Genomic DNA, 23,242 nt, shown 5'->3' on the forward strand with positions numbered 1-23,242 from the left:
TTCTGGATTTCGAATGTGTACCCAAGGTTTTTGGAAAGACTCATAAGACGAGCAATGATCACTGTACTCTAAGAATAATTTTTATTTTATGTATCTTGTTATAGAGATTTCTGTAATTCTATAGTGAGAACAAGCGAGGACGACATTCTCACTCCCCTACAGGTTATTTCCTTTTCAGGATATGGACGACGAAACTTCAGAAGAGTTATATTTATTTTCTATTATTCAATATTTTTGTATTACCTTAGCTATTATTTTCCCTCGCCTTTGTCATTATTAAGTTTGTAAGAGGGATAGGAAATTGTGATATGTATGTTTGTAAGCTAGTGTTATGTATATATATATATATATATATATATATATATATATATATATATATATATCCTAATGTATTGTATCTGGTTTGTATTATGTATTTGTTTATTTTCTGTTTATTCGGTATTTTTGTATTATCTTAGCTATTATTTTCCCTCGCCTTTGTCTTTATTAAGTTTGTAAGAGGGATCGAAAATTGTGATATGTATGTTTGTAAGCTAGTGTTATGTATACAAATATATATCCTAAGGTATTGTATCTGGTTTGTATGTTTATGTATGTTTATGTTTCGACGAAAAAGTGCTTTTGAAAGGTCACGCGGTTTTGAGTTTTAAACAGGCTCCTATTTTGGTATTAAATATGTTTAGAGTTGTCGTAATGCCCAAGCTATCAAAGTGGCGCAGCCGGAAGTGTGACATTCGGATAGCGAGGGTGTTACAAAGACGATGTGCCGAGCTACTGGGTTCTGGACACGAGGAAGAAGAAGAAGGCGGCGGTGCTGAGGATCTGGGGACGGAGGCGGCGCTTAGGACCTGGGAACGGCGGCAGCAACGAAGGGCTAGGGTTTTCCACTTTTCCCTTTGCTTCGGACTTCTCCAGTGACGAATGATTGGGGAAGAAAGGATGCCGGGGGGGTTAGTTCGCGACATGCCTACTTTCTTTTTTTTTTAAAAACAAATCAATAAAACGGTGCCGTTTAATGCGAATCGGGTGGTTACCGGTTTGGTCCAACCGGCCGGTTTGCCGGTTTCAAACGGTTTTTCCTCCAGCAATTTTACATAGAGGACCGGACCATTTTTATTACCGGTCCTCAATTGAATCGGTTCGACCGACCGATTCGATCCGGTTTTTAGAACCATGTTTTAGAGGATAAAATGAGATAAATGGTGATAAGTGATGAGCGGATAATTTATACGCTTTTTGGCATTGTTTTTAGTATGTTTTTAGTATATTTTAGTTAGTTTTTATTATGTTTTTACTAGTTTTTATTCAAAAATCACATTTCTGGACTTCACTATGAGTTTGTGTGTTTTTTTGGAATTTCAGGTATTTTTTGGCTGAAATTGAGGGACCTGAGCAAAAATCTTATTCAGAGGCTGAAAAAGGATTGTAGATGCTGTTGGATTCTGACCCTCCTGCACTCGAAATGGATTTTCTCGAGTTACAGAAGCCCAATTGGCGCGCTCTCAATTGCGTTAGAAAGTAGACATCTTGAGCTTTCCAGCAATATATAATAGTCCATACTTTGCCCAAGTTTTGATGACGCAAACTGGCGTTTAAACGCTAACTTTCTACCCTATTCTGGCGTTAAACGCCAGAACTGGCATAAAAGCTGGAGTTAAACGCCCAAACTGGCACAAAAGCTGGCGTTTAACTCCAAAAAAAGTCTCTACATGTAAAAGCTTCAATGCTCAGCCCAAGCACACACCAAGTGGGCCCCGGAAGTGGATTTCTGCATCATTTACTCATTTCTGTAAACCCTAGGTCACTAGTTCATTATAAATAGGACCTTTTACTATTGTATTTTCACCTCATGACAATTTACATTCGAACTTGTATCTTCTACGGCATGAGTCTCTAAACCCCATGGTTGGGGGTGAGGAGCTTTGTTGTGTTTGATGAATTAATGCAATTACTACTGTTTTCCATTCAATCACGCTTGTTTCTATTCTAAGATATTCACTCGCACTTCAACTTGATGAATGTGATGATCCGTGACACTCATCACTATTCTCAACCTATGAATGTGTGCCTGACAACCACCTCCGTTCTACCTTAGACTAAGTGCTTATCTCTTAGACTCCTGATTCAGATCAGAGTCTTCGTGGTATAGGCTAGTGATGAGCGGATAATTTATACGCTTTTTGACATTGTTTTTAGTATGTTTTTAGTAGGATCTAGTTACTTTTAGGGATGTTTTTAATAGATTTTGTGTTAAATTCACATTTCTAGACTTTACTATGAGTTTGTGTATTTTTCTGTGATTTCAGGTATTTTCTGGCTGAAATTGAGGGACTTGAGCAGAAATCAGATTCAGAGGTTGAAAAAGGACTGCTGATGCTGTTGGATTCTGACCTCCCTGCACTCAAAGTGGATTTTCTGGAGCTATATAACTCGAAATGGCGCGCTTCCAATTGCGTTGGAAAGTAGACATCCAGGGCTTTCCAGCAATATATAATAGTCCATACTTTGGCCAAGAATTGATGACGTAAACTGGCGTTCAACGCCAGATCGGTTAGTTGTATCGAAGTTGTGACAATCATGAATTAAGATCAGAGCACCAAGCTTTGGAGCCATTACCAAGATTTGTTCGAGACTGGAGATCACAATTTCGTGCACCAGCTAGAATTATTGGCAGCCATTCTTGAGATCCGGAAAGTCTAAACCTTGTCTGTGGTATTCCGAGTAGGATCTGGGAGGGATGACTGTGATGAGCTTCAAACTCGCAATTGCTGGGTGTAGTGACAGATGCAAAAGGATCAATGGATCCTATTCCAGCATGAGTGAGAACCGAAAGATGATTAGTCGTGCGGTGACAGCGCATTTGGACCATTTTCACTGAGAGGATGGATGGTAGCCATTGACAACGGTGATCAACTAACATACAGCTTGCCATGGAAGGAGCCTTGCGTGCGTGAAGAAGAAGACAGTAAGAAAGCAGAGATTCAGAAGATAAAGCATCTCCAAAACCTCGACCTGTTCTCCATTACTGAATCACAAGTACTCTTTATTTCATGTTGTTTATTTTTCATAAATACAATCACTCTCATCATTAATCTCCTGACTAAGATTTACAAAATAGCCATAACTTGCTTCAAGCCGACAATCTCCGTGGGATCGACCCTTACTCACGTAAGGTATTACTTGGACGACCCAGTGCACTTGCTGGTTAGTTATGCGGAAGTGTGAATCACAATTTCGTGCACCAAGTTTTTGGCGCCGTTGCCGGGAATTGTTCGAGTTTGGACAACTGACGGTTTATTTTGTTGCTTAGATTAGGAATAATTTATTTTTTTTGGTTTAGAGTCACTAAATTTGAGTCTTCTTATTTGAGTTTAGTTTTATATTTTAAGTTTGGTGTCAATTGCATGCTTTTATTTTCCTTCAATTTTTCGATTTTACATGTTCTTAGTTATTTCTTGATCTTCAAGTTGTTCTTAATTATTTTCTTTATTTGATCTTTACTTTTTCTTGTTTTGTGTCTTTCCTTATTTTTCTTGTGCATTTTCGAATTATTAGTGTCCAAAGTATAAAACTTTTTAAGTTTAGTGTCCTTTGTGTCCTTATTTCCTTAAAAATTTTCAAAAATTGCTCTTGGTGTTCATCTTAACCTTCAAAGTGTTCTTGGTGTTCATCTTGACATTCAAAGTTTTTTTTGCTTGTTTTCTTTGCTTTGATCTAAAAATTCTAAGTTTGGTGTCATTTTATTATTTTTCTCTTTCCTCATTAAATTCAAAAATATCTTTTCTTTTTTTAATTGAATTTTCAAAAAATCCCTTTAAAAATTCAGATTTTTATTTTTTAAAATTTTTTTTATCTTATCCTAGTTTTAAATTTCAAAATTCAAATTTTTCTCAAAATCTTTTTCCTTTTAGACATAATTTTCGAAATTCTTATCCTATTTTACTATTTTGATTGAAAAATTTTAAGTTTGGTGTTTTCTTGTTAAGAAAGTTTTAATCTTTAAAATTTTAAAATCATATCCTTTTCAATTATTCGGTTGCTTTTAATTAAATAAAATAAAAAAAAATAAAAATATAATTTATTTGCAATTCATTTCAATTCCCTTTTCTCCATCATGGACATAAGTGGAAATGAACAGTCCAGAAGGACTCTGGGGTCATATGCTAACCCCATTACAGCTGCATACGGGAGTAGCATCTGTATACCTCCCATCAAAGCAAGCAGTTTTGAGCTAAATCCTCAGCTCATTATCATGGTGCAGCAAAATTGCCAGTATTCTGGTCTTCCATAGGAAGAACCTACTGAGTTTCTGGCACAGTTCTTACAAATTGCTGACGCAGTACGTGATAAAGAAGTGGATCAGAATGTCTATAGACTATTACTGTTTCCATTTGCTGTAAAAGATCAAGCTAAGAGATGGTTAAATAACCAACCCACAGCAAGCATAAAAACATAAAAATAGTTATCAGACAAATTCCTGAATCAATTTTACCCTACAAAAAGGATGACACAGCTAAGGCTGGACATCCAAGGCTTTAAACAAGAGGATCATGAATCCCTTTATAATGCCTGGGAGAGGTACAGAGGGATGCTAAGGAAATGCCCCTCTGAAATGTTTTCAGAGTGGGTACAGTTAGACATCTTCTACTATGGGCTTACAGAAAAAGCTCAAATGTCCCTAGACTACTCAGCTGGTAGATCTATACACATGAGAAAGACGATTGAAGAGGATCAAGAACTCATAGATACGGTTGCTAGAAATCAACATCTGTACTCAAGCAGTGAGTCCTCCATAAAAGAAGAGGCTATGGCAGTAACTACTGATCCTAATCCTCAAGAACAGATTATTGAACTTAATCAGCAATTGCTCCTTATGACAAAACAATTAGTAGAATTTAAAGAGATGCTCCAAGATACTAAAAATGCTAACAAGAATGTGGAAGCACAATTGAATCAGACAAGACAGCGGCTATCTAAACAGATAACAAAAGAATGTCAAGCTGTTCAACTAAGGAGCGGGAAGACATTGAATAATTTAGCTCAAAGTAGCAGAAAGTCAAGAAAGGAACAACTGACAGAGGATGACCAAACCACTGCCCAAATTTCCTCTGAGGACAGCAAGAGCCCAGAGAAGAATAATTCTGGCATTCAAACACCAGAAAAGGGTGAAAGATTGGCGTCAAACACCCAGTGGATGCCCACTTCTGGCGTTCAAACGCCAGAAAAGGGAGAAAACTTGGCGTTAAACGCCCATTCCTTGCCCAATTCTGGCGTTCAAACGCCAATTAGGGATCAGACACCTGCAAGTGCTGATAGTAACCCCTCTAAGAAGGCTTCTCCAACCACATCTGTAGGGAATAAACCTGCAGCAACTAAGGTTGAAGAATATAAAGCCAAGATGCCTTATCCTCAGAAACTCCGCCAAGCGAAACAGGATAAACAATTTGCCCGCTTTGCAGACTATCTCAGGACTCTTGAAATAAAGATCCCGTTTGAAGAGGCACTTGAGCAAATACCCTCTTATGCTAAGTTCATGAAAGAGATCTTAAGTCATAAGAAGGATTGGAGAGAAACTGAAAAAGTTTTTCTCACTGAAGAATGCAGTGCAGTCATTCTGAAAAGCTTACCAGAGAAGCTTAAAGATCCAGGAAGCTTTATGATACCATGCACGTTAGAGGGTGCTTGTGCCAAGACAGCTCTATGTGACCTTGGAGCAAGTATCAACCTAATACCTGCATCCACTATCAGAAAGCTTGGCTTGACTGAAGAAGTCAAACTAACCCGGATATGTCTTCAACTTATTGATGGCTCCATTAAATATCCATCAGGCATAATTGAGGACATGATTGTCAAGGTTGGGCCATTTGCCTTTCCCACTGACTTTGTAGTGCTGGAAATGGAGGAACACAAGAGTGCAACTCTCATTCTAGGAAGACCTTTCCTACCAACTGGACGAACTCTTATTGATGTACAAAAAGGGGAAGTGACCCTGAGAGTCAATGAGGATGAGTTCAACTTAAATGCTGTCAAAGCTATGCAACACCCAGACACATCAAATGACTGCATGAGCGCTGATATTATTGACTCTTTGGTAGAAGAGATCAATATGACTGAAAGTCTCGAATCAGAGCTAGAGGACATCTTTAAGGATGTTCATCCTGATCTGGAGGAACCAGAGAAAACGGAAGAACCTCTGAAAACTCCTTAGGAAGAGGATAATCCTCATAAACCCGAGCTCAAACCACTACCACCATCCCTGAAATATGCATTTCTGGGAGAAGGTGACACTTTTCCGATGGTCATAAGCTCTGCTTTAAATCCACAGGAAGAGAAAGCACTAATTCAAGTACTGGGGACACACAAGACAGCTCTTGGGTGGTCCATAAGTGATCTTAAGGGCATTAGCCCAGCAAGATGCATGCACAAGATCCTATTGGAGGATGATGCTAAGCCAGTGGTTCAACCACAAAGGCAGCTAAATCCAGCCATGAAGGAGGTGGTGCAGAAAGAGGTCACTAAGTTACTAGAGGCTGGGATTATATATCATATTTCTGATAGCCCCTGGATGAGCCCTGTCCACGTTGTCCCCAAGAAGGGAGGGATGACAATGGTTCATAATGAAAAGAATGAACTGGTTCCTACAAGAACAGTTACAGGGTGGCATATGTGTATTGACTATAGAAGGCTCAATACAGCCACCAGAAAGGATCATTTTCCTTTACCATTCATAGACCAAATGCTAGAGAGACTAGCAGGTCACGAATACTACTGCTTTTTGGATGGCTATTCAGGTTACAACCAAATTGTAGTAGATCCTCAAGACCAAGAGAAAACAGCATTCACATGTCCATCTGGAGTATTTGCCTACAGGAGGATGCCATTTGGTCTGTGTAAAGAATTGAAAGGTAGAAGGAGATGAAAGCATGAATTAAAATCTAGATCTAAGGTTATTGAACTAAACCTAATCCTAATTCTAAAGAGAAGTGAGAGCTTCTCTCTCTAGAAACTAACTCTCACTACTAAGCTAAGCTAAAACTAAACTAATGGTCAAAAGTAAGTAAAGTATGAAAAGTATGAAAAGTATGAAAAGTATGAAAAGTATGTTGATTCCCCTTTAATCCTTGGCTTAAATAGCATCAGAAATGAGTTGGATTGGGCCCACAAGGCTTCTAAAATCGCTGGCCACGTTTTGTTTTAAGTGAACCAGGTGGCAGCAACGGCGCGTGCGCGTACTATGCGCGGTTCAACCATAGCAAATCTTATATCGTTTCGAAGCCCCGGATGTTAGCTTTCCAACCCAACTGGAACCGCATCATTTGGACCTCTGTAGCTCAAGTTATGGCCGATTAAGTGCGAAGAGGTCGGCTTGACAGCTTTCCGGTTCTTCCATTTCTTCATGAGTTCTCCAACTTTTCATGCTCTCTTTCTTCATTCCCTTGATCCAATCTTTGCCTCCTAAACCTTAAATCACTTAACAAACATATCAAGGCATCTAATAGAATCAAGGTGAATTAAATTTAGCTATTTTGAGTCCTAAAAAGCATGTTTTCACATTCAAGCACAATTAAAGGAGAATATACAAAACCATGCTATTTCTTGAATAAATATGGGTAAAAGGTGATAAAATCCCCAAAAATCAATACAAAACAAACCGTCAAATTGGGGTTTGTCAGTAATACACCTGCAACCTTTCATAGGTGCATGCTATCTATTTTCTCTGACATGGTAGAGAAATTTCTGGAAGTCTTCATGGATGACTTCTCAGTATTTGGAGACTCATTCAGTTCCTGTCTTGACCATCTAGCACTTGTTCTGAAAAGGTGCTAAGAGACTAACCTAGTTTTAAACTGGGAGAAATGTCACTTTATGGTGACTGAAGGAATTGTCCTTGGGCACAAAATTTCGAACAAGGGAATAGAGGTGGATCAAGCTAAGGTAGAGGTAATTGAAAAACTACCACCACTTGCCAATGTTAAGGCAATCAGAAGCTTTCTGGGGCATGCAGGATTCTACAGGAGGTTTATAAAGGATTTTTTGAAAATCGGAAAATCTCTGAGCAATCTGCTAGCTACTAACACACCATTTGTCTTTAACACAGGGTGTTTGCAGGCCTTTGAGACTCTGAAGGCTAAGTTGGTCACAGCACCTGTCATTTCTGCACCAAACTGGACATTACCATTCGAATTAATGTGTGATGCCAGTGACCATGCTATTGGTGCAGTATTGGGACAGAGGCATGACAAGCTTCTGCACGTCATTTACTATTCTAGCCGTGTTTTAAATGATGTGCAAAAAAATTACACAACCACAGAAAAAGAGTTGCTTGCAATGGTTTATGCCATTGACAAGTTTAGATCCTATTTAGTAGGTTCAAAAGTGATTGTGTATACTGACCATGCTGCTCTTAAATACCTACTCACAAAGCAGGATTCAAAGCCCAGGCTCATAAGATGGGTGTTGCTTCTGCAAGAGTTTGATATAGAAATAAGAGACAGAAAAGGGACAGAGAACCAGGTAGCTAATCACCTGTCCCGGATAGAACCAGTAGCAGGGGCGTCCCTCCCTCCTACTGAGATATCTGAGACCTTTCCGGATGAGCAACTCTTCGCCATTCAGGAAGCACCATGGTTTGCAGACATTGCAAATTATAAAGCTGTGAGGTTCATACCAAAGGAGTACAGCAGGCAGCAAACAAAAAAACTAATTTCTGATGCAAAATACTACTTACCCGCCCCGCCAAAGCCCGCCAAAACCAGCGGTTTAAGCGGTGCGGGTTAAGCGGGCTTTTGCTATTTGGCGGTCCCAATTTTCCAGCCCGGCCCGCCTTTTTTGGCGGGTTACGCGGGCCGGCCCGGCGGGTTTAGGCCCGTTTTCCACCCCTAGGATGAACCATATCTCTTTAAGAGATGTGCAGACGGAATGATCCACAGATGCGTGCCCAGAGAAGAGGCACAGAAGATCCTATGGCATTGCCATGGATCATAATATGGAGGACATTTCGGAGGTGAGCGAACAGCCACTAAGGTCCTCCAATGTGGGTTCTACTGGCCTACTCTCCATAGAGATGCCCGAGAGTTTGTGCGTAATTGTGACAGTTGCCAGAGAGCTGGTAACTTACCTCATGGTTATGCCATGCCTCAACAAGGGATCTTAGAGATTGAGTTATTTGATGTATGGGGTATTGACTTCATGAGTCCTTTCCCACCATCATACTCAAACACTTACATTCTGGTGGCAGTAGACTACGTATCTAAATGGGTAGAAGCAATTGTCACACCCACTAATAATACTAAGACAGTGCTGAAGTTCCTCCAGAAATATATCTTCAGCAGATTTGGTGTTCCCAGAGTACTAATCAGTGACGGGGGCACTCATTTCTGCAATAAACAGCTTTACTCTGCTATGGTCCGATATGGAATTAGCCACAAAGTAGCAACTCCATATCATCCACAGACAAATGGGCAGGCTGAAGTCTCTAATAGAGAACTAAAAAAAATCCTGGAACGGACTGTAATTGCCCGTAGAAAGGATTGGGCAAAAAGCTTGGATGATGCTCTGTGGGCATACAGAACAGCATTCAAGACTCCTATATGAACCTCTCCATACCAGCTTGTTTATGGCAAGGCCTGTCATCTGCCCATGGAACTGGAACATAAAGCCTACTCGGCAACCAGATTCCTAAACCTGGATGCCAAGTTAGCTAGCGAGAAAAGATTGCTCCAGCTGAATGAGCTAGAGGAATTCAGACTCAATGCTTTTGAAAATGCAAAGATTTATAAGGAGAAAGCAAAAAGGTGGCATGACAAGAAACTGTCATCTAGAGTCTTTGAACCAGGACAGAAGGTTCTACTGTTTAACTCTAGGCTCAAACTATTCCCCGGGAAATTGAAATCCCGGTGGAGGGGACCATATGTGATTACAAGTGTGTCACCATATGGATATGTTGAGCTTCAGGATATTGACTCTGACAAAAAGTTCATTGTTAATGGACAGAGAATCAAACATTATCTTGAAAGCAATTTTGAGCAAGAATGCTCAAAACTGAGACTAGAATAAAGCTCAGTCAAGGTCCAGCTAAAGATAATAAAGAAGCACTTGCTGGGAGGCAACCCAGCCATTAGCAAGTTAATTGCTTTTTAATTAATACTTATAGAAGTTTGATATAAATTGTCTTCAAGATTAATCATTAGATTGTAGGAATTTACAGAGTTAGAGAAGGATTCAGCGCAAAAAAAGCAGAGAAAAGGAGCTCACTGGCAAGAAAACGCCAGTAAGGGGCATTTTGGGCGTTAAACGCCCCCATTCTGGGCGTTTAACGCCAGTAAAGATACCATTTTGGGCGTTAAACGCTAGAATGGATACCATTCTGGGCGTTTAACGCCAGAATTGTAGCATCCTGGGCGTTCAGAAAAATGCCCAGTAACAAAAGATTTCTGGCGTTTAACGCCAGCCAGGGTACCTGGCTGGGCGTTAAACGCCCACAATGGCCAATATATGGGCATTAAACGCCAAAATGGATACCATTCTGGGCGTTTAACGCCAGAAAGGTAGGGGGAGAGGATTTTGTTTTCGACTTCAAAATTTTTTAGACTTTCATGTTTTGATTCATAATTTTCTGCATAAACATGTTACAAATTTTCTTCATTCACCTTCAATTTTCAAAAATTCAAGAATTTTCTAAACCCCTTTTCAATTTTCTTTCAAATCCTTCCCAAATCTTCTTCAAAAACTCAAATATTTTCTCAATTTCTTTCCAAATCTTTTCCAACTCAGCATATCATGATTCTATTTTTTTTACCAATCATATCTTTATGTCATATCTTTTTCAAATTTTCGAAATCCCTCCCCTCCACTTATGTATACACATTCGGCCATCCCCACCTCTCCACCATTCGAATTTGCCTCACCTCCTATCTCTCTCCTTTCCTTTCTTTTGCTTGAGGGCAAGCAAACCTCTAAGTTTGGTGTGTTTTTCCGTGATCACCGAGCTAAGACTCATTAAGATCATGGCCTCTAAGGGAAAACAAACCAATTCAAGAGGCAAGAATGAGAATACTCCAAAGAGTCTTTGGAATCAAGAGAGGTTCTTAACCAAAGAACATGCAGACCATTACCACAAAATAATGGGTCTGAGGTTAGTGATCCCGGAAGTTAAATTCGATCTGAAAGAAGATGAATACCCGAAGATCCAAGAGCAAATTCGAAACGGAGGATGGGAAATTCTAGCTAATCCTAAGACAAAGGTTAGAAGAAACATGGTTCAGGAATTCTACTCAAATCTGTGGCTGACAGATAAGCAGAGAATAACTGGAACCTCCTTTCATACCTTCCGAACTATGGTCAGAGGGAGGATTATTTACTTCCACCTGGATAAAATAAGAGAGGTCTTCAAACTGCCTCAACTACAAGATGATCCAAAATCCTTTAATAGGAGAATGGTGAGAGTAGATAAGGGGTTGAACCAAGTTCTAGAGGACATATGCCTCCTTGGAACTAAGTGGATAACCAACTCAAAAGGTGTCCCCAATCAACTCAAGAGATGAGATCTCAAACCAGTCGCAAGAGGCTGGTTGGACTTCATTGGGCGTTCTATACTGCCCACTAGCAACCGCTCTGAGGTCACTGTCAAAAGAGCAGTAATGATTCATTGTATTATGCTGGGAAACGAAGTGGAGATTCATCATCTGATTTCTTGTGAGATTTACACAATTGCAAACAAGAACTCCACTGAAGCCAAACTGGCTTACCCAAGCTTAATTTCTCTGCTATGTAAAGATGCTGAGGTAAGGATGGGAGTAGATGAATTCATCCCAATCGAATACCCAATCACCAAGAAGTCAATGGAAAGACAATAAGTGCAAGATAACTCTATCAAAAGGAGGGCGAAGGAGTTCCTCCCAGAAATCCCTAAAATTGACTACTGGACCCGCCTAGAAGCATCTGTCACCAAGATGCAAGAAGCTATAGATCAACTTAAGGAAGAACAGCAGAATCAAAACTACATGCTCTGCAAGCTGCTTAAGGAACAGGAGAAGCAAGGGCGTGAGCTACAAGAGTTGAAGCACCAGAAGCTCTCCCTTGAGGGACTAGACACCCCACAGATTGAAGGAGCATCCACTTCTCAAAATCAAGGTTGTTGAGTCCTAACTCTGTGATAACATTTATTATTAGGAATCTATTTTAAGAGTCATTTATTTTTCTGTTTTTTTTTTTTATTTTCTGTCTTCTATTATTATTGGTCTGCTCTTATATTTATTTTTTAGTCTTATTTTTATTCCATGATTAATAAAATTTAAAGTTTATGCCTTAAAGCTATGAATGTCCTATGAATCTATCACCTTTCTAAAATGACAAATATTTTTAATCACAAAAGAACAAGAAGTACATGAATTTCAAATTATATCTTGAAATTAGTCTAATTACTTTGATGTGGTGGCAATATTTCTTGTCTTTTGAATGAATGCTTGAACAGTGCATATTTTTGAATTTGTTGTTTATGAATGTTAAAATTGTTGGCTCTTGAAAGAATGATGGAAGAGGAAAAATGCTATTGATGATCTGAAAAATCATAAAAATGATTCTTGAAGCAAGAAAAAGCAGTGAATAGAGAAAGCTTGAAAAAAAAAAGAGAAGAAAAAAAGAGAAAGAAAAAGCAAGCAGAAAAAGCCAATAGCCCTTTAAACCAAAAGGCAAGGGTAAAATAAAAAGGATCCAAGGCTTTGAGCATTAATGGATAGGAGGGCCAAGGGGAATAAAATCCTGACCTAAGCGGCTAAATTAAGTTGTCCCTAACTATGTGCTTGTGGCATGAAGGTCCAAGTGAAAAGCTTGAGACTGAGTGGTTAAAGTCGTGATCCAAAGCAAAAGGAGTGTGCTTAAGAACTCTGGACACCTCTAATTGGGGACTTTTAGCTAAGTCATAATCTGAAAAGGTTCACCCAGTTATGTGTCTACGCATTTATGTATCCGGTGGTAATACTAGAAAACAAAGTGCTTAGGGTCACGGCCAAGACTCATAAAGTAACTATGTTCAAGAATCAACATACTGTACTAGGAGAATCAATAACACTATCTAAATTCTGAGTTTCTATAGATGCCAATCATTCTAAACTTCAAAGGAAAATGCGAGATGCCAAAACTATTCAGAAGCAAAAAGCTACTAGCCCCGCTCATCTAATTTGAACGAAGCTTCATTGATATTATGGGATTTATAGTATATTCTCTTCTTTTTATCCTATTTTGTTTTCAGTTGCTTGGGGACAAGCAACAATTTAAGTTTGGTGTTGTGATGGGCGGATAATTTATACGCTTTTTGGCATTGTTTTTAGTATGTTTTTAGTATATTTTAGTTAGTTTTTATTATGTTTTTACTAGTTTTTATTCAAAAATCACATTCTTGGACTTCACTATGAGTTTGTGTGTTTTTCTGGGATTTCAGGTATTTTTTTGCTGAAATTGAGGGACCTGAGCAAAAATCTTATTCAGAGGCTGAAAAAGGACTACAGATGCTGTTGGATTCTGACCCTCCTGCACTCGAAACGAATTTTATCGAGTTACAGAAGCCCAATTGGCGTGCTCTCAATTGCGTTGGAAAGTATACATCTTGGGCTTTCTAGCAATATATAATAGTCCATACTTTGTCCGAGTTTTGATGACGCAAACTGGCGTTTAAACGCCAACTTTCTACCCTATTCTGGCATTAAATGCCAGAACTGGCATAAAAGCTAGAGTTAAACGCCCAAACTGGCACAAAAGCTGGCGTTTAACTCCAAGAAAAGTCTCTACATGTAAAAGCTTCAATGCTCAGTCCAAGCACACACCAAGTGGGCCCCGGAAGTGGATTTCTGCATCATTTACTCATTTCTGTAAACCCTAGGTCACTAGTTCATTATAAATAGGACATTTTACTATTGTATTTTCACCTCATGACAATTTATATTCGAACTTGTATCTTCTACGGCATGAGTCTCTAAACCCCATGGTTGGGGGTGAGGAGCTTTGTTGTGTTTGATGAATTAATGCAATTACTACTGTTTTCCATTCAATCACGCTTGTTTCTATTCTAAGATATTCACTCGCACTTCAACTTGATGAATGTGATGATCCGTGACACTCATCACTATTCTCAACTTATGAACGCGTGCCTAACAACTACTTCCGTTCTACCTTAGACTGAGTGCTTATCTCTTAGCCTCCTGATTCAGATCAGAGTCTTCGTGGTATAGGCTAGAATTATTGGCAGCCATTCTTGAGATCCGAAAAGTCTAAACCTTGTCTGTGGTATTCCGAGTAGGATCTGAGAAGGGATGACTGTGACAAGCTTCAAACTCGCAATTGCTGGGTGTAGTGACAGACGCAAAAGGATCAATGGATCCTATTCCAGCATGAGTGAGAACCGACAGATGATTAGTCGTGCGGTGACAGCGCATTTGGACCATTTTCACTGAGAGGATGGATGGTAGCCATTGACAACGGTGATCCACCAACATACAGCTTGCCATGGAAGGAGCCTTGCGTGCGTGAAGAAGAAGACAGTAAGAAAGCAGAGATTCAGAAGACAAAGCATCTCCAAAACCTCAACATGTTCTCCATTACTGAATCACAAGTACTCTTTATTTCATGTTATTTATTTTTCATAAATACAATCACTCTCATCATTAATCTCCTGCCTAAGATTTACAAAATAGCCATAGCTTGCTTCAAGCCGACAATCTCCGTGGGATCGACCCTTACTCACGTAAAGTATTACTTGGACGACCCAGTGCACTTGCTGGTTAGTTGTGCGGAAGTGTGAATCACAATTTCGTGCACCAATAAGTCATACTTTATCATCTAAAGTAAAATTCAAAATTTAGAGAATCCAAATCCTAGACAAATATATTGTAGGTGGATGTATAACAAATGGTGAAGGTGATATTAAGTTTTTCATGGAGATTCTTATAGTTATATATGCGGTCATATTTGTTCAAAGAAATTTACTTTTAATATTTCTTATTTTTTCGATCTTTAATTTATTTCAATTATTCTATGGTATTTTAAATTCTCATATTTGTTCTCGTAAAAATTTTCAATATCTCGTGTTAAAATTTAACGGTTTTGTTCTAAAAATTTGATTAGATAAAGACTTTTGCAGGCTTTAAATATATAAAAATATGTAATGACTAATTTAATAATTGATATTTATCAAACATTTGTGTAAATCAAAATATATATTTTTGCAGATTTTTTATTATATTTTAATTGGTATAAATATGCTATTTTTCATAATTATCTTAATAATATACCACTACAAGATTTCTACTTGTTTATGGGAGGTTTTTTTTGTGGAAGTTTTAAAAAACTCCCATAACATATTTTATGTATGGCAAAATATAAAACCTCCGTTGATTAAAGTTAGTTTAAACTTTTTAAGCCCAATTTTCTAAACCAATAACCAATCCTTAACCTGCTCTGATTAAATCCAAACAATGCAAATTTAACTCCAACCAAAAACTTGTCCAAAAAATTTCGAAAAGGGAGAAGATTGAGAATGAACCCTAGATCAACTAGCCGCCGCGGTATATTTTTTCGCCATTGTCACCATCAGGCATCAAACTCGCCGTAGCATCTGAGATCAGAGGGAGAGTCACCGGCGACGCCCGCGACGCCATCCTTGCCGAGGTCCAGGAGCAGGTTTCCATCCTCTGCTCCACTTTCTCATGGAAGGAGTCAGATCGAGCCGCCGCCAAGCACGCCACTCACGCGCTCGCTGATCTTGCCAAAAACGGTAAATCCTCCGTTCCTCTTCCTCGATCTCCTAGCGTGTTGCTCCCTTCGTTTCAATTTTTGGCAAATTCGGTCGTGCATGTCTCTAGGTGTAAATCCTTCAGTGGTTGTGTCTTGCAGAGGAAGTGGTGAACGTGATTATCAAATGAGGAGCTATTCCGGCTTTGGTTCAGCAATTAGCACCTCCAAGCTCCTCCCGGCTCCCGTGACAGAAGAAGACCTCGTTCAGAAGCTGTTGCCGTTTGAGCATGAGGTTGAGAAAGTGAGTGCTTTTGCACTTGGACTTCTTGTCGCTGTAGTTGCCACGTTGAAAGTTTCTGAATCGAAGCACTGTTTCAGTATGTTTTCTTTTCTTCTTCAGTTTTTATTTGTTTAAATGTGGAGTGATTCATGTGGTTAAAGTTCTCTGACTAATTTACTGAACTATTTTATCTATGTATCTTCCATTTTGGTTCCTTACTCTCCAAATCAGATTTGACAGAAGCTGGTAACTGGAGTTAAATTTTGGAGCTGAGCACTTTTTTTTCTTTTTGTTTTTACATCTATATATTTTCAGAAATCAGGTTAAAATACATATTCAAGAAATGTTCACATCAGAACAAAGTTAAATATATTCCTGAAATTTCCTTTCTTTCTCAGGTGAAAGCAGTAATGAAATCAAAGTGCTTAATGCTAAAAACACAATGCAGAAAGCAAAGGTAAGATAATATTAGAATAGTAGTTTAACATGAAATAATTTTAGCAGGATCAATTAACAAACTTAATATTGTGGTTTTCAGGAAAAGAATCTAAAGAATTCCAGAGAGAAGCAACAATTCTCCACAGAGTCTTCAATAACTTCTATGTGTGTGGTGGAAACTGCAGGTGGAGTTGCGAGTCCCGGTGCTTCTGGATCACTTTAATGTGACTTATATAAGTGAATTTGGTGCTCCAGAATTTTGGTACTTTAGTTACAATTTCAATTTCAAATGAATATATGTCTCAATTTATATGTTAATGCAAAAGGCTTGCACATTTTTCTAGGTCCGCTATTTTCACATTTCTGGAACGATTTCTGCTTATGAGAGCTTGACTCTTCGAGGTTATGATGTTGTTGCTGTTGTTTTGGAAGATCATGGCCTTCTAAACGAGGGTTCGAATAATGTCTTATATGCGAAACAAGTAAGCTTGATCATACTAGTTGCTATATTTGCTTTCTACTTGTGGCATTACATAAAGAGAAATCTTCATACTCTTGAAGGATAAGCTATGTTCCTTATTTTTGTCTCGATTTTTCTTCTGTTCTTCAGTATGATCTTTACTTATATACTTTTGTTCACTTCTTCATGCAGACTTCCTGTTCTAGTGCTACCCCCTGTTCCAAAAGGTTTGTTTTGAGTGGAATATTTGGTTTCATCCTCAAAATTTTTTTGGTTAATTGCCATTTGTCTTTTATCTTTTGTTATTACTATATTTATCTATTTAGTTATTTTTAATAATGCTTCTTAAATCTATGAATTTTTATTTTGCAATACTACGTGGAATATCTTAGGAGACCAAACTATCTTGAACTTGCTGCACTTAGTGTTTATTTTAGAATTAGAGTCATGAATTCTATACAATTACTACAGATGTCATTATATGGTGATAAGTGATAACTTGTTACTACATGATTCTAGTTTGTTGGTTTTTTTAAAGGCTCAGAGAACAGAAGTTGTAGCTCTGCTATTTGATGCATGTGCTAGTTGGTGGACTCAAGAACCTAATGCTATATTACAGGTCATCCTCTCTTCTTTCTTTCTGCTTCTTCTTCTCTCTCTCTTTTTCTCTCTCTCCAGCTGATTATTCTGAAATATGTTCTTTATGTCTTTCTTTTATTGTTGGATGGGATTGTAAAATTGTTGGCTGATAGTAGAAAAAATATTGGTGGTTATTTTGCTTGTAGTAGTGTACTTAGACTTGGTATGTATCTTGCTATTATATGCCAAATCTTTGCAAAGCTTATTAAGAGTTGGGCTAGTGTATTAAAGCTTTGTATGTATGTCCTGTCTTAACTACTAAACAATAAACATAACCTAAAAGACCATGTTCTTTGCTAATGATGTTGACCCTCTTCAATCTTATGTGCTAATTTGATTAGATTATTTGATTAATATGCAGGAGTGGAAGCTAGGGGATTCTTTTTTGGCCCCTCAATAGCATTAGCCATTGGTTCAAAGTTTGTTCCTTTGCGCAAACCTCGAAAGCTACCAGGTACATATGTTCTGTCAATATTTGTTGATTAGCTGACTGAAACAGAAACCAAAGCATCCATGAAAAAACTAGGTTGAAAATATGTTCTTAAGCTATCATATCGATTTTGAAAACTACCATGCTTGCATTCAATATTTAGAAGCAGGACATAACATGTTGCTTAGTTTTGCTTTAAGTTACATTGGCCAAATAGATTTTGATCATTTTAGTTCGTAAATTGTCATATAATGCTTGTTCTTTTAGCTATTCCGTCCTTCTCCTCTACAAATTTTAGTTGTGTTATTCTGTTTCGTTAATGATGCTACTTAACTCGTGGTTCATATTTAGGTGAAGTAATTTCAGAAAAATATGATCTAGAATATGGAAGTGATTATTTGGAGATGCATGTTGGTGCTGTGAAACATGGTGACAAAGCCATTGTTATTGATGATTTGGTGGCTACAGGTGGAACTCTATCTGCAGCAATTACTCTCTTAAGTAACTTCCACCCTTCTAATATTATCATTTTTTCCACTTTATATATAATATTCTTTTCTCTTTTCTTTAATTAATTAGCGAGTTTAATTGTTATGTAGTTACAATGTAAACATTATAATAATGTTAGAGAGACAAAAAAAAATCCAAATAATTCAAATTTGCTTTATTTAGTCTTTTAAAAAAAAAATAAGTTTTATCCATTTTTGACTTAAGACTTTTGTTTTTCGAGACTTTTCGTTTACATTATTATTCAATGATGTGCTTGCAGTTATAAGACTTTAAACATTAAATATAGTAAATAGTCAAGTAAAACACTTGAAAATGACACTACATCTATGTTGTCTCAAATATGCTATAAAATACTAGTGTTTCATTGGTTTTAGTCATAGATCTTAATCATAAATATATACATAATTTATATTAATAGTTAATATTACATTATTACTAGAACAACATTATTTTTAGAATACTTAAAAATTTTTCATATGGTTTGCACCATAAAAGAATAAATAAATAATAATAAAGAAAAATATGATATAAGGTTGTGTGAAATTGTTTTCGTAGAACGTGGTGGTGCTATTAAAGTTTGGGCTTGGGCCAATTTCATAATCATAACATTGTGCTTTCAAGGGAAAAGATATGAATATAGGAGCAGCAAGTAAATTTTTACACCTTTTAATGAGTATGTATAATTCAAAGGTTTGCCTCTCCATTCCCTCTGCAGTTATTCAATACTGTTTTGAATTTCTGATGCAAGTGTGTGTTTCTTCTTTGTTCAGTGTGCTACAGAAAAGTGTTGGAGAGTACTGCTTCCACCACTGCAAAGCAGCACCTGTTGTCATCGTTCCTGAAAAAGGTTTACAATGTGCCTCTGTCATTCTTTTCAGAGTTATATTCTCTTGTAACTGAATATTAAAATCTTGAAGGAGTTCCATTTCCTTGATTGGCAGATGCTGGGGATGCATCAATATTATAGTGAAGCTTTGTACGTATGTCAATTGGCCTTGTTAATATATCTAACAGTCATGTTTAGTGAAATGAAGATTGGTTCTGACTCATTTTCACCAAGAATAGAGATGTTTTCCTTGCATATATTTACATGTTAACCACTAGCATGTTATTAATTCAATGGCTTAGTAACTTATTTTCTCATTGTGCTGTTTAGACTTTCTTTAATGTTACAAAGCATTTGGATAGCTTTATTTTTGGAATAGGTTTATTTGAGTTGCTGTTAGATTCTACCGGTATAAATATACTATTCATTTGTAGTTGTAATTAGCGTGATTGGAAAATGATGGTAGTGTCCTATATTTTGTTTTAAAGTATTTCTTTTATTTTAATTTTCTTCTATATTTTTAATGTCTTGTTTAAATATTTCTTTTTAATAATAAATGATCAGTAGTGTAACAATGTAAATTAATTTTTAAAAATTATATTGATAGGTTTGTGAAGGTTTGAAACCTCCACAAACATTGGCCAAGAACTGCCACAAAAATTCAATATAAAACCCCACTAAACACACACTAAACCCCCACTGAATAGATTGTTGAGGTTTTTAAAAATTCTCACAAAAGATCTCGTGGCACCTCAAATTTTGGGGGTTTTAGAAACTCCCACAAACTATTTGGTGGGAGTTATAAACCTCCACAAATAAGAAAAAAACTGCCACAAATAAATAAAAACCTTGTAGTGTACCACTTGCACATTAAGATTCCTATAAAAATAATGAGAAAAGTTTACAAACAAGTTAAAAGGATTTTTTTTTAATTTATATACGTTAAAAAAAATAAAAAATAAGCAACATTATCGTTTTTAACTTTTATATATATAGGTAAAGTAGTTTTAATTTGCTTCTACATAAATAAAAAATTAGAGATAACATGAAGATTTAAATTGTGGAGACCTAGCTTGTCATTATTCAATTATAATGGTTTTTAAGAACAAAATTAAAAATATTTATATCACATATTTTATTGTTAATCCAATGCAACTTAATCAAGTTGAGGTGAGGTGGAAACCCAATCATGATTCAAATTATGCTCTAAATACCTAATAACTTTTTTTTGAAAAAATAAAAATACTACTTATAAATTAAATACTTCCTCAATCTATAATTTCTACTTTATCTAAGTCAAAATTAAGAAAATCTATTTCTCATACTGATATTCCAACTAATTAATACTTAACCACTTTGAGCATCTATATAAGTCCTTTGACAAAATGAAAAGAGTGTATCCGATAACAATTTTAGGGTGACCAAATTCTAATCTTGCTACTTTGATCATTATATGATTTTTAAGTAGAAGTAAGATTTTATCAAACGTTTTAACTTTAATTTTTAGTCTTGTTTTTTTTTTATACCAAAAAAAAAAAAAAATTCAAACGTTCTAACTTGTTGAACATGTTCATATACGGAACAAAATATATCTATTTGTTGGAACGCTTTTTTAAAGTCTTTGAGTGACGTATATCTTATATCTAAAATGTAGTAAAATTCAACTTTTTTACTTTTTAACATAGATAAACAATTTAGAATCTTGTTCTAAGATATCCTTACTCTTTTTATACTCTTATAAGGTTGGACTTCTAATTTCTAGTTAATGAAATTTTGGTCACCGTTAAAAAAAATATATATATCAATCGAATTTGATTTATTCAATTTTTTTTTATATTTCATTTTTGTATTTTAATTTGTTACTTTTTTAATTTCTTATTTTAGACTAAAATGAGTCAGGAGACATGGACAATCATGTATGAGTAAAAGAAGATTAAATACAAAGTGAATCTTCCTCTTTTCTTCTTTTTTTTTTTTTCCTTTTCTTTTTTTAATAATTTTTTTTTTAAGTCACCGAAAAAAAGAAGATTGACTTTGTATTTAATGTTTTATTCTCTACATCTTATTTTAGCAAAACATATATTATTTCTAACAACACATTATTCTTTAGTTACCCGCAGGTAATGGATCAAAGGAAGACAAAAAGTGATGATCACAACATATACACTTTCCCAAGGCGCAACAAAATACATAACAATGTCTAATAAGACTTCCTTCCACGCTACCTTGTTTAACCAATCCATCTAATCCAACATTTGATTCTGATTTTTCTTCCCTATATGCTGCAAATATATAACAATTCTTTGAAAAGTTCTTCACAAGGTAATAATTTAACAACTAATTAGAATTTTTTAAAATTAAATCATCATATCTGAGAATTATTATCAAGAATTAATTAAATAAGCTCAACCCAATTGTTCTCCTTTTTCTCTTAAATTTGAACTCAATATATCAAAATATTTAGTCAACTCAAATTAATCTTGCGTTAAATAATCATTGTTTCGAGACCCAAATCAAATCAACCGATTCAACTGCATTAATTAAGAACTAATCACCACATCGGTTCGGTTTAGAATAAAAATCGGTCAACAATAATCGGTTAATCAATCGAATTGATCCAATTTTTTAGTAGTTAATTGATTTAAAATAATAGAATACAATTTTTTTTTTAACTGAACCAATTTGATCACCAATTTAATTTTTAAAATCTCATAAATAATTAAGATAATTTTGCATTGAATCATGGGGGGATAAAGAACAAAAGCAAAAGAAAAGAAGTAAGAGTGTGGTGTATATACCTTGGTTTGGGGCATGAGCAGGGCTGCCTCCAACTAATATATCCTTGGCAATGCCACTACCTGTAATAATATATTAATGATGAAGGTGATTTTTTATAATTCAACGCAGATATTTTAGAGCAATTATATAAATAACTATGTTTTATGTAATAATAATATTATATTTTTATTTAATCTTTATTTTCAATTAAGTGCAAAATTATGTATTGCAACAGAATATGTAAGATATAGGGGGAATTATGTGTAGAGAATTTAGAGGCAAAAAGATGTCATTAATTGCGAAAGAAAAATATTAAATTTATTTCAATCATTTTTTATTTGTATAATTGTTTTATAAAATAGTTTATGTAACAAACTAACAATCATTGTATAGTAGATAGAATCAATTATTAAAAAAATTGTGAGAATAACATAAAGCAATGCGTAAAGGGATCACCTGCTCCATAGCTAGAGAAAGTCTGAGGAAGATCTCTTGCAACTATCTTTGAAGGAACAAGAACAACCCAAGCTAAGAGTCCTATAATGACTATTGCATATTTTAAAGCCATTTTTAGTAGATGAACTAAAATTAGATGAAGAAATATGAGAAAATTTTCAACAGAAGGATAGTTTATATACACAAGAGAAGAAAGACCATCGTTACTTAAATATGACCCACCCACACCCAAAACCCCCCACCCCTCCCGTAATAACTATTTGAGAAAACTTTGTAATTAATTTTTTAAAAATGTTATTTGTACACTAAAATCAGTCACTAAAATGAGTTATCAATATATTTGTGTATAAATACATATGTGGTTTAATTTATTTTCAATATATATTTATATTTCAACATGTATTTTATACTGGTGACTGACTTTGGTAGTTGATTTTAGTGTACACGTAGGATAATTCTTAATTTTTATGTACATTAAAGTAAACATTAATTGGGAAAAAGCCAAATTTGTAATTAATGTGGATGAAATTAATTATAAAATTAGATATTAATCCAAATAGAAAAAACAAGGTCTTTGTAGATAAACAAAATCAAATAAAAAAAATTTTTAATTATTATTTTCATGTGAAAAATTTTAATTTTTTTACTAATAATTAATTTTAATATTCATTATCTAAAATTTGAAAGAATTTAATGTAT

The 23,242-nt window shown here is 35.8% G+C and overlaps 3 protein-coding genes across 3 annotated transcripts; 2 read left to right on the forward strand and 1 right to left on the reverse strand.

Annotated features, from left to right (window-relative positions):
• Window positions 694–17,989, forward strand: LOC107615060. Its single transcript, XM_016317178.2, has 9 exons — window positions 694–879; window positions 15,550–15,766; window positions 15,855–16,103; window positions 16,405–16,463; window positions 16,545–16,629; window positions 16,789–16,926; window positions 17,097–17,131; window positions 17,443–17,523; window positions 17,905–17,989. Exons 1-6 carry the CDS (start codon window positions 694–696, stop codon window positions 16,827–16,829), a joined length of 837 nt encoding a protein of 278 aa, XP_016172664.2. The 3' UTR covers window positions 16,830–16,926; window positions 17,097–17,131; window positions 17,443–17,523; window positions 17,905–17,989.
• Window positions 16,907–19,796, forward strand: LOC107615059 (adenine phosphoribosyltransferase 5-like). The gene is made up of 6 exons (XM_016317177.2): window positions 16,907–16,926; window positions 17,097–17,131; window positions 17,905–17,997; window positions 18,325–18,474; window positions 19,254–19,330; window positions 19,425–19,796. The coding sequence occupies exons 1-6, from the start codon at window positions 16,907–16,909 to the stop codon at window positions 19,578–19,580; spliced, it is 531 nt and encodes a 176-aa protein (XP_016172663.1). The 3' UTR covers window positions 19,581–19,796.
• LOC107617189 lies at window positions 21,387–22,738 on the reverse strand. The gene is made up of 3 exons (XM_016318954.2): window positions 22,544–22,738; window positions 22,108–22,167; window positions 21,387–21,591 (listed from the first exon to the last, which is right to left on the reverse strand). Exons 1-3 carry the CDS (start codon window positions 22,653–22,655, stop codon window positions 21,416–21,418), a joined length of 348 nt encoding a protein of 115 aa, XP_016174440.1. The 5' UTR covers window positions 22,656–22,738; the 3' UTR covers window positions 21,387–21,415.

This window comes from Arachis ipaensis, chromosome B09 (assembly GCF_000816755.2).
Source record: "Arachis ipaensis cultivar K30076 chromosome B09, Araip1.1, whole genome shotgun sequence".
NCBI lineage: Eukaryota > Viridiplantae > Streptophyta > Magnoliopsida > Fabales > Fabaceae > Arachis > Arachis ipaensis.

Coding starts and splice junctions, on each gene's coding strand:
- LOC107615060 (XM_016317178.2), top strand. CDS start 694: ATGCCCAAGCTATCAAAGTGGCGCAGCCGGAAGTGTGACATTCGGATA. Junction 880..15,549: donor GGCAGCAACGAAGGGCTAGG/GTTTTCCACTTT, acceptor TAGATCAACTAG/CCGCCGCGGTATATTTTTTC. Junction 15,767..15,854: donor CGCTGATCTTGCCAAAAACG/GTAAATCCTCCG, acceptor GCATGTCTCTAG/GTGTAAATCCTTCAGTGGTT.
- LOC107615059 (XM_016317177.2), top strand. CDS start 16,907: ATGTCTTATATGCGAAACAA. Junction 16,927..17,096: donor ATGTCTTATATGCGAAACAA/GTAAGCTTGATC, acceptor TTCTTCATGCAG/ACTTCCTGTTCTAGTGCTAC. Junction 17,998..18,324: donor CAAACCTCGAAAGCTACCAG/GTACATATGTTC, acceptor GTTCATATTTAG/GTGAAGTAATTTCAGAAAAA.
- LOC107617189 (XM_016318954.2), bottom strand. CDS start 22,655: ATGGCTTTAAAATATGCAATAGTCATTATAGGACTCTTAGCTTGGGTT. Junction 22,168..22,543: donor TTTCTCTAGCTATGGAGCAG/GTGATCCCTTTA, acceptor ATATTATTACAG/GTAGTGGCATTGCCAAGGAT. Junction 21,592..22,107: donor TGCTCATGCCCCAAACCAAG/GTATATACACCA, acceptor ATATATTTGCAG/CATATAGGGAAGAAAAATCA.